Genomic DNA, 12065 nt, shown 5'->3' with positions numbered 1-12065 from the left:
TGGCAGCAGACACAGGACTCGTGCGGAGGCAGGAGAATGACAGAAGAGTCCAGAGCGAGGGGAGCACGCAGCGTGGACACCTGCGAGGACGCGGGGCCGAGGAGGGGGGAGCAGGACCCACGGAAGCTCAGTACTGCCAGATAAGCGTCCACCACGAAAATGAGGTAAACGGGCTCCGAGTCCTGGGCAGTGGCTGCAGTGGCTGAAGGTGACCGTGTCTAAAGGTTCTAACACCTGCCCAAGAAAGCAGCAGTCGGGCACCTAAGAGGAAAACCCACAGATTCCTGCATTTGTGCAAGATTCCCTCCTCTTCTCAACAGCATTTTCTCTGTCGATTTTTAACTCCTGTGAATTCAACGACCCCCACAGGTCAACAGGTCCTCTTACTGATGTCCTCCTGATTCAGTCCTTCACCTCTAACCGCCCACTAAGGATTCTCCATTCCTCTGGCCTGGGCGGCTGCACACAGCACAGCATGTCCTACACAGCGAAACCAGGTGGGAGTCGTAAAACACACCTTGGGTCGTCATCTGCCTTTGAAATGCGTGTGAGGATTTCTCTACCTCAGTAACGTTCAGAGTGAGTCCACGGACCCCTAAGAGTCCTTGAGACCCCTAAGAGGTTCTATGACGGCAAAACGACTTTCCTAATAATACCAAGACGCGCTCTGTCTACTTCACTCACATTCTCTCATGAGGGCCCAGTGGGATCTCCCATAGGCCAGATGACTGATACTATTGCAAAAGGCTAAATTACAGATACAGACATGAGAATCCAGCTATTAAACTAGAAAATAAAGAGATCTACAAACAAACAAAAAAAAAAAGCCAGTGCCACTCTTCTTATAAAGGTCTTGTTTTTAAAATTAAGGGGTATACTATTTATGTTGACAGGTAATGAGTTTATTGCTGTCATTTTTCAGTGAATATGGAGAAGGGAACAGACACCCACTCGGGTATCCTGGCCTGGAGAATTTCACGGACAGTACGGTCAGTCCATGGGGTCGCAAAGACTCAGACACAAATGAGAGACTTTCACTTCTCACTTTTAAATGAGTTAGTATCTTCTACATTTCTCAGTTTTAATTTCTAATATATCAATAAATACAATTCACACAAACCAAAGCTCTTCAGGGTCCTCAAATTTTTTAAGAGGGTGAGAAGTTTCTAAGAACAAAATGTTTAGGAACTGCTGGACTACCCCTGGGCACAGTTCAACCCCCGGGCCTACCATTCCAGACCTTCTTGCACAGGCTCTAGCCTGCCTGTCCTCAACCCTGCCACCACCGATTCTGAGTCCAAGCCTCTGTCCTCTGCACTCCAGCCTCTTCACTGTGCCCTCAACGTCACACACTTCTGCCTTTCTCTTTCACTCCCAACTCTGCCCCTGCCCACAGTATTCCCTAGCAATGCACCCAGGCACAGCTCCAGCTCCCCTCTCGGACCTTTTAACCACTCCAGTGCTATATCATTCACACAGCTAACGGTATCGGTACTTTATGTTGAATATTTCTCTTCATATTTTTCTTGCTTCTCCAATCAGACATTAAGCCTTTGAAGGTGAGGGATTCTTCACAACTTTGAACACTGACTTACATATGGCTATTTAACAAATGATGCTATTTAATTCACACTGCATCGCTGTGTCTCAGTTTGCAAGTGGGACCCAGATTTATTCGCCCGCTGAGTCGCTCGAGGTTGGCCTCTAAGTTCCACGGGGCACCTCACAGGAGACACACTGTCTCATGCACTCGCCTTCTGAGCTGTTCACACCTGCTCTGGGAGGCAGCCTCCAACCTCACGAGGTCAACTGTCCTTGGCTTCTTCACCTCATGGCTACTAGGTGCCTCTCAGCTCAAGTGCTTTCTTAGCGACTGAAAATAATCCTACAGCCTCAGATAGCATTAACCCCGTGGGTTCTCACTAACAGACTTGGGGAAACCACTGAAATTATAAGACTGCTTATATTTCTGATGTGGATTTAAGGTACAGAGGACCAAGAAAGGATTTTGACTGAAGGAAAAAGTTTGGAGAGTGAAGGAGGAAAGCAGAATTCTCATAATTATTTTCTGACTTTAAACAAACTCTTAAATGTGGATATTTGCTATCCCACTTATAAATATTTTCATTTTTAAAAAAGTGTGTAGAATGTTACTCTGCATTTTCTCTAGACAAAAGAAATACATTATCTTTATTTATCCTTCACTAATAATTTTCCTCTTAAAATTGATGCTTTTGAACTGTGGTGCTGGAGAAGACTCTTGAGAGTTCCTTGGACTGCAAGGAGATCCAGCCAGTCTATCCTAAAGGAAATCAGTCCTGAATATTCATTGGAAGGACTGATGCTGAAGCTGAAATTCCAATACTTTGGCCACCTGATGCGAAGAACTGACTCATTGGAAATACCCTGATGCTGGGAAAGGTTGAAGGTGGGAGGAGAAGGGGACAACAGAGGATAAGATGGTTGGATGGCATCACCGACTCTATGGACATGAGTTTGAGCAAGCTGCAAGAGTTGGTGATGGACAGGGAAGCCTGGTGTGCTGCAGACCGTGGGGTCGCAAAGAGCTGGATACGACTGACCAACTGAACTATTTTAGTCATTCTGATTCTTCTCAAGCTCAGGGTCCACTCCTTTTGAAATTCTAAGAATTCTGGAAATATTATTGAAGAGATCTTAATTTTACATCCATATGAAAGTACCTAGAGTGATACTACTTCTAATTCAGTAAGACTGAAACCATTCCAGCTTTTCACACTTCCTTTAGGATCTGTTAACATTTGAAATGCTTTACCTATTCCTGAAGCTGGTGTGAAAGAGTGGATCTTATTAACAGCTGCAAAATCCAGGGATTGAAAATATCTGAAAGAAGACTGTCCTGCCTCCCAGACGAAAATGTCAACTGAATTCTGATCTCCTACAATAACAGAATAAAAGACCAATCTGAAGGCAAAAGTTACAGAAAAAAAAAATGACAAAATTACACAATAAAACTATAGTAAAAATGTTAGATTTAATTAAAGAAACAAACAGTATGACATTTCTTCAGAATTCATTCAGTTAAACAAAAATACAACTTGGAAACACTTCAAAAGTCTTTTTGCATTCACCACAAGAAGTATAAGCATGGGTTAGCCTCTAATTATGATTTGATATCAAAAAAAGAATACTGAAGTTTTACTTTTTAGGAATGTTGAAATTTTACCTATGAAACTACCACTAAACAGAAAAAAAGCATATCTGTATTCAGAGAGTATTTTTAAATGGTCTCATCAAAAGTCACTTGGTACTATTTATTACCACCACAGGCTATCCATAGCATCCTAAGCACAGTCATATAAAAAGTTACCTGTTTGCACATAGAGTGTAAAATCTTCCTAATTCTTTCTACTTCACCCACCCAACTCCAGTTTTATTTTAGTATCTTTAATGCAGTGATTCAGAAAACCTACAGGTTATGGACATAACACTTAGAATGTTTTTCTTTGTTCCCCAAAACCATCTTTACCTGACAGTCAATAGATCCAATGAGAAATATTCTATGGATTAGCCAAAAAAATTATTACAAGAGTATTTCCATATGAACATAATATGAATGCAAAGTACTTCTGATAACGACTGTATATGGCTTGCAAACACTCTATGGTCTTACCTAGAAAGATAGCTTTGGCAAAAATTAAATAAATATCATCGCCTGACGTCAAGGCTTCCACTTGTGTCGTTCCACTGATGGGAACTTCCTGGAAGTTAGTAAACTCATTGCTGGACCACCTGAGTAAAAGGGAGTTTGACCTGGCATTAGCCTGGGCAATGGCTAAAAATACAGCGCCGCCTCTGGTGAACAAGGCCATGCTCAGCACACCTCGGACAGAGAGGGTCTGATGCCACACAAAGCTTCCTCCGTTCCATCTGAAGACCTGCAGGGAACGATCAAAGGCAAAACGCTCATGACTAGGAATTTAGCACTTGTAAGAATGGAGCCAAGATCATGTGTCACTCTCTAGGACTCTTTAATTTAGTTAGGAAGATACTTTCATAAATGAGACGATATCAAAACATGCTTTTTCATTGCTCTCTCCCTCTTTTTATCTCTGTGTGTGTCTCTGCATACACAGAGATTTGAAGAGAAGTTATTTGAAAATAAAGTTCAAATATACACCTGGGCAGGGGTGGGTGACAGCAAGAGAAGAGAAATTCAAAATCAGAAAAAGAAAATTGCTTAAATACCAAAACTTTAGAACTGGAAAAGAAACTTTGCTACACCATATTATCATAACTCACTGCTCAAGCAATAGAATATGAAGATAAAACATCTAAACTTTTTACTCCTGAAGGTGGCAATGCATACAAGGTTTCAAGTGAGTGTTCATGTACTTAAAACTAAAAGAAAACCCCGAATCCACCTGATTTCTTATTCCATCTGGTTAATTTCACAAAGATTTACATATAAGCCAAACATTATGCAAGAAGTTATAGACAGAGTTGCTTCTCCCTTTATGGATCTTATTAACTAGAAGAAAAACACAAATAATAAACACATAAATAATTATATAAATGTATGATTATTAACCTGAGACAAGTGCTGAACATAACAATTAGGAAGGTATGATAGAGAATTATGACTCTCCTAGGAAATAAAATGAGAAAGAATGGCATGACAGATTTTCTAAACTAGAAAATGTTCGTCACAACCTGAACGAAGACTGGCCCCGCTGGAATGGAGTTGACAGAACCGGGGCAGTGAAGATCAGACAGGACAGGTAAGATCATGAGGTTCCTTTTGTTGGGTGACCATACAATTTATCACAGGGTGAAAGAGACAATCATTGTAGGAAGGGTGAAAGAGATGATCTTAATCTTTGCAGGACAACAGGCATAACCCAGCACTGTGCTGGGGAAAGAAGATGATACAATTATACTATTAACTATCTGTATTAAATAATCTAGAATTTATTCCAAACATAGTTGGAAATCACTGAATAACTTTAAAATGAGGAGCAACATGAATTAGTATTTTTTAAAGATTACTCCAGCTACTTGGCACATGGATCTGAGGAGGTCAGAGAAGTTTGGAGAAACAGCTAGAAGGCTACTACCACCAGTGTGCTGAGAAGTGACGAGGACCTGGATTAGGGGAAGGAGAAGCAGAGATGAAAAGAACTGCCCATATTCAAAAAAAGTATGGGGAGATATAATCAAAAAGACTTTATAATAAATTAGATGGGAATGAATAACTAGGAAAAAATCAAGAAAGTTATAACCCAGCATTCTATCTTGAGCAATCATATTTATGAGGGTACTATCTCCCAAGACAAAAGCAAACACTTGAAACAAGTTTAATGGAGAAAATCTACAGTTTAGCTTGCGATATGTTAAATCTTAGCTACATAAAATATATCTAAGTGGACATGCCAACATGCAGTTAGACAGGAGGTCCAGAATACAGAGAAAAGGCTACTAGTAAATTTGGAAGATAGCCTATAGGCGATATTCAGAGTAATAGGACTGATAAAAATACTCAGAATGAGTGGAGAGGGAAAAAAAAAAAAAGAACTGTGAACCAAAACTGAATGTGATATCTGCAGGGCAGCAATGGAAACACGGACATAGAGAAGAGACGGGTGGACACAGCACGGGAAGGAGAGGGAGGGATGAACTGGGAGAGCAGCACTGAAACTCATACTTTACCAGATGGAAAACAGACAGCCTGTGAGAATTTGCTGTACGATGCAGGGAGCTCAACACCATGCTCTCTAATAACCTAAAGGGGTGGGACGGAGTGGGAGGTGGGAAGGGAGGTTTAAGAGGGAGGAGACATACTTATACCTACGGCTGATTCATGTTGACCTATGGCAGAAACCAACACAATATTGTAAAGCAATTGTCCTCCGATTAAAAATAAATTTAAAACAATTTTTTAAATAACAACTGAGAAAAAAAACTGAACCTGAAAAACTCCAAGATATCTATGTTCAGAAAAGGGAGAAGGAAGCAGCACTGGAGACCAAGAAAGGTGACACAGACAAACAGAACAAAAATCTGTGTGGTATCCCAAAAATCAAGGGAAGAGATGCTTTAAGTTTGAGGATGAGTGACTGTCAAATACTAATGGGAAGTAATGCAAAATAATGACCGACAAAAACATCCACTGCATTTGCAAGCCAGGTGTCATCAGTAATCATGAAGAAGTTTACAAAGCAAGTAGAGGATTCTTTCAAGGTATCTTACTACAGAGGGGAGAAAAGAAATGAAACAAGAAGTAAATGGGGGGTGAGATCAGGAGATAAATCACTTTTTAAATGTAAAGATTATTACACAGATTGGAAAAAGTTGGCTTAAGGCTCAACATTCAAAAAACTAAGATCATGGCATCCGGTCCCATCACTTCATGGCAAATAGATGGGTAAACAGTGGAAACAGTGGCTGACTTTGTTTTTCTGGGCTCCAAAATCACTGCAGATGGTGATTGCAGCCATGAAATTAAAAGACGCTTGCTCCTTGGAAGGAAAGTTATGACCAACCTAGACAGCATATTAAAAAGCAGAGACATTACTTTGTCAACAAAGGTCCGTCTAGTCAAGACTATGGTTTTTCCTGTAGTCATGTATGGATGTGAGAGTTGGACTATAAAGAAAGCTGAGTGCAGAAGAATTGATGATTTTGAACTGTGGTGTTGGAGAAGACTCTTGAGAGTCCCTTGGACTGCAAGGAGATCCAACCAGTCCATCCTAAAGGAGATCAGTCCTGGGTGTTCATTGGAAGGACTGATGTTGAAGCTGAAACTCCAATACTTGGCCACCTGATGCAGAGAGCTGACTCACTGGAAAAGACCCTGATGCTGGGATTGAGGGCAGGAGGAGAAGGGGATGACAGAGGATTAGATGGTTGGATGGCATCACCCACACAATGGACATGGGTTTGGGTAGACTCTGGGAGTTGGTGATGGACAGGGAGGCTTGGCGCGCTGCAGGTCATGGGGTCACAAAGAGTCGGACACGACTGAGCGACTGAACTGAACTGAACTGATAATAATCTGATAAAGATGCTAGTGACACAGTAGAGGGAATAACTAACCCTTATGAAGGCAAGAGGGATGCCTATGTGAGGAACCTGGTTTTTATAGAAGAAACACTTCTGCCATTGCAACAGGAGGAGGAATAAGACTGGGTATTGGGGGCTTTCTGAATCTGGGGTTGGGAAGATGAGTAATCTCCACCTTGTAGCTCTCATTTCAACAAAGTCATAAACTGAATGTGAAGAGATGAGAAGGAGGTATGGAAGTTGGAGGAGTGACAAAAATTATCAAGTAAATATTTATTAGGACACTGTGATACAGCTTATTAGACACATATGGGATTTCTGGGGTGATGGTATGTGCCCTGTTGGCAATGTTAAGATGAAGCTCTGTGAAACCAGTTGTGTGATTTTTCTCCATGTTTTCCAATGCAATTAAATTCTAATTAAATATTCATGCCTATTTTTACACTTGGTTCTTGAAGACTGTATCATTTAAAAGTTAACTGTGACTAATCAATATCTATATTCTTACTACTTTATCATAATCAAATTATGGTTTTCTTTCATACCAAACCTACAGACTAAACCTTTGATGTGTTTCAATGATTATATTAAAAAATTCAGTTTAAAAGAATCAAACCTGAGTTAACTGAGAATCATCACTTTGACTTGCAACAATCAAATAATCTTGACTGTCTGAAGTAAAATATCTTACTTGAGAACTTTCTGAAATATTGATTCTTTGTACCTGCAAAGAATACAGAATAGTGACGATAAAAATTTAAAGGAAAGTTTAAGCAGAAAATTCCTGAATACAGTAAAGCTGAGTAAAAATTTGAAGCTCAAAACTTGAAAAATCATTCTGATCCCTAGGTAAGCACATCTTTGTGTCATTTCAAGAAAGACAAAAATATCCCTGGATTAAGACAACTTGCTAAATGTGTGTTAACTTACAAAAGCCCTTTATCATGTTAACATAGAACATATACTATCTTCTATTTAGCTCAGTCTCACAAATCTGATTTTTCTTTTAAATAAAGCAATCTACAAAAAAAAGTGAAGTTTTTTTTACCAGGAATAATTTGAATCCAGATGTGAATGTATACACACTATTAACAGAAGACTTTTCTTCATTTCTTTCTTCATGAGTAATCACAAAGTAGGGGGAAAGACCAATATTAAAAGCTTCACATGTTTTAGGATTTTCTATACTTAAATCCTGGGAAACAAGGAATAATGGGAAATCAGGAGGCATCCAAAATCTACATGTACATTTTAGTCTGTGTACCATAACGTAAGTGATGCTTACCTCAAATGGAACAAAAATCCCTTGCCATCGGTAAAGAGTAGAAGATAATTTTCTTAACATTAAACCATGTACTGAGTCTTCCAAAGTAAAGAAACACCAGCCAGAAGCTGATGCTTCCAGAAAGCTTTGAAACATAGAAAACATAACATCCATTCCCCCTGAAAAACATAAACCATGGTTTCCTTGTGTAAAATCCTCTCCAGACTTCACCTAGTCAGTCACAGTTTATTTAAACAATGAAACTAGTGAGTTGTTACTAGAAATGAAAACATTTCCATGGTAAGCAAGTGCTCGCATGCATGTGTGTGTGTATATAAGAAAGAAAAGGGACAAACTAGAGAATTTCAAACCAGTAACAGTGTCAACTTACAAAAACAAGAAAAATTTTTTATATCTAAACCCACAAAGACTTTTCTGGAGTATATTTATAAATAAATATTAAATGTATACTGTAAAGAGAAATATGTTCAGTATGATTTTTATCAGCTTCCATAAAGATAATGAAAATACAACTGAGAAGTTTAAAATAAACACCTTTTATGGAAACATGCTAAATGCTAGGTTTTAAAACTTAACACTATTAATTTGAAACTACCCCTATCCAATAATTTCTAACTTCACGTGTTACATATTTTAAGAATGCCAAAGCAGACTCCCTACCAGTTGCTATCAAATTCGATCAGCCTGCATCTCCTAAAATTTTGTGCAATAATTACATTTCATACATGTCCTAAAAGTCTGTGCTACAATTAAACAAAAACAAAAAAACTCCACCTAATGGAGAATACCTTTTAAAAACCCTCCCATGTTCTATTATCACAACAGTTTCCCATAGAAGGTCAGTTCTTTACAAACTTTAGTTAATGGTGCAAACATAACATACCAAGAACAAATGTCAAGGTTGAAACCTGGACTCTCTGTAAATTACTGATCACTTTTTAGATAACTAGTTCAAGAAGTCATAATGCCAATGCCTTTTATGTACTATCCATTGGTGATTTCCTCTCCTAGAAATCCAATATTTTAGAGTCTTGCCTTGTCACTTTTGAAACACCACAGCTTCGACATTCAGAGTGTGAATATTTTGCACTGAAATCTTAACCATATGGTTAAATCCTTCCCTACCATAATTCAGGAAGAGGGTGGATGAAAAATTAAAAAATGCCTGTTGAGATTTAAGAATCTCCAACATATACTCTCACAAGTACATCCATAAAACACATGCAGAACCCAAACCTCAAAATATTATTTGTGTTGCATCCCTCTAAGCAAATAGCTCTTGCTAATGACAATGAGTATTTTTTCAGTTCTCATCTTACTTTACTTCTTAAGAGCAGCTGGCACAATTCACCATTCCTCTCTTTCAAAAGCTCTTTTGCCGCTGTCTGCAATCCTGCATTCCCCTGGGTTTCTCACCAGGCCTTCTAAGTCTCCTTCTCATCTCCCTTCTCCTTCCACTTGACTCAGTCTGGATTCTCTTCCCTTCTCTGTCTCCATTCTCACTGGCCAGTGTTTTACATCCATTTCCATGACTTTTAGCAACATGCACACTGACCGTTTCAAATTTCTCTCTCCAGCAGAGATCTTTCATTGAGTCTAAAGAAATGTCTTCTAAAATTTAACTCAAATTCAAATGTTTTACTCCCCTCACCAAAGTAACACTTTGTTTCCATTCAGTACTCCCCTTCTAACTGAAGGCATGACTCTCCAACCACTGCACAAGCTAGAAACCTAGGGGTCATAGCCAGCACCTTCTCCACATCCAGTCTATCACCTCGTCCAAGCTACCACCATCTGTTGCCCTTATGTTTGTCCCTTTATCTTCTCATTTCTCCTGTGCCAATCCATTCTTTACATGGCACCAAGAATGATGCCTTCAAAACATAAATGTGATCATACCACCCCACCTGTTATACATGGGAGCCCTCCCTCATGCCTAGATCACGAGACTTTCCATAACCCTAAAATAAAGACTAATGTATGTGATAATATCCTTCAAGTTCTTAAATGATTTGGTCTTACCTAGCTCTCCAAACTCAACACTCCCCTTATTTCTAAACCCAGTGCCCACTCTTCAGTTTTTTACTTATATGCTCTACACTTCTGCCTTGGCTTCCTGCTTTCTCTGGTATGTTCCTCTAACTCAGGTCTTTGCATAATCCCCACTCATCATCAAGTCTTACTTCAAACCCTGACACCCCTGGGAAGCACTGTCTTATGTTCTCACACTTAGAACTTCACCTTTAAAAAACATTTATTATAGTTCAAACTACAAACTGATTTTTATTTATTTCTTCCTCTCCCTAAACTCTGAGCTCCACAAGTTCAGTATCATGCTGGACACAGGACACAGTCAACAAACATTTGTGAATGCAATCAAAGAATTAAATATTTATAATCTATTTTCAATACAGCCATAAGATCCAACTCATAATGGAAAATGTAAATCTTAAACACGCAATCTTTCTTGGTTATAGAATTTTGTTCTTACAAGAAACTAAACGTACTCATGCCAAAGGCTGTTTCAGAAACTGTCTCCCACTCCACACTCACGGCTAAATCAATGCCATTAGTACGTGACACACTTAAGTATACTGTCCTGTTGGCTTCTTCAATGCTTACAGAGGTGGCTCTAAAAGAAACAAATGGTTGCAGAAAGGAGAAAAAGTATATCATTTCTACATATTAAATATCTATATCACATTGCTAATATATATTTAATACACTATTAAACTTACACAAATCAAGATGAGATCCATCCACAAATTTTACACAGCAGGGAGGCTAGAATCTACAGCTCAAAACATTCATTTATGAGGATTTTCAAAAGCACAATGATCTTATACTATGAAAGTAAGAAACTGCTAAGTGTCAGAAACTTCACACCACATATTCGAAAACAAAGCTCTGTCATTCCTAAGTTTCTTTTCATGTACATCAAAACCACTTAACAGAGAAAAAAACAAATCAGAAAATTCTTAACGTTAATAAAACTAGATCTGAAATATTTTTAAGATATTAAAAAAATATATATTTGTTAACTTCTAGATGTAATTTCTAAAGCCCAATCATGTTAATATATGATTGATTGAAAAGTCATACACAAAAACGTCATTCATTTAATTTGAGCTCCTAAACATAATTTATATTGTTCCTCATTTTTATTATTATTGAAAACACAAAATAGTGCTCTTGCCTGAGAGTGTGGATTCTGAGCAAACAAGAATTCTAACAACACCATTTAAATAGGGCATCATTACGTTTTGATGCTTCCTGTTATGACGACATGTGGCCTCTCTGGATCTATCGGCTAGAGCTCATTTTAAACATTCCCATTATAACAGAGATCAGTTTTCCTATGCATTTTCTTTATATCACATTTCCCACTTAGCTTCAGAAATGACAGTTTTCTTATGAATACACTATACCTATTTGCAACTGCAGAGATACTGAATAGCCCCAAAGGGGCCTGGTTCTGCAAAACGGTTATCAGAGTTTGAACATGTGCCCCTAGTCTAGCACCTCCCGTCGGATTAAACAAGGTGCAAACAAAATGCTCATCCATCTCTGGTTCTGTGTCCAGTATGGCAGAGATGTGGAGGGCCTGAAAACATAAGCAAAAAATTATTACTAGAATTCAGTATTTTTGCCACATACATATAGAGTAATTTGACATTTTTTGACAACAAAATAATACTTTTGGAAAATATCACCTCTTTTTTAATACCGATCCTCAAAG

General features: G+C 38.5%; 1 protein-coding gene across 1 annotated transcript in view; it reads right to left on the bottom strand.

The window, feature by feature from the left end:
* The window catches only part of ADGRV1 (adhesion G protein-coupled receptor V1), a 542489-nt gene that overhangs the window by 384828 nt on the left and 145596 nt on the right, over positions 1 to 12065 (bottom strand). The window contains 7 exon segments of the mRNA XM_070373127.1: positions 2795 to 2917; positions 3653 to 3917; positions 7658 to 7765; positions 8090 to 8236; positions 8327 to 8484; positions 10834 to 10958; positions 11755 to 11930. Of these exon segments, the coding sequence (XP_070229228.1) occupies positions 2795 to 2917; positions 3653 to 3917; positions 7658 to 7765; positions 8090 to 8236; positions 8327 to 8484; positions 10834 to 10958; positions 11755 to 11930 (1102 nt within the window).

This window comes from Bos mutus, chromosome 7 (assembly GCF_027580195.1).
Source record: "Bos mutus isolate GX-2022 chromosome 7, NWIPB_WYAK_1.1, whole genome shotgun sequence".
Taxonomy (NCBI): domain Eukaryota; kingdom Metazoa; phylum Chordata; class Mammalia; order Artiodactyla; family Bovidae; genus Bos; species Bos mutus.
Note: the sequence above shows the minus strand (reverse complement) of the source record. Positions and strands in the feature narration are given on the sequence as shown.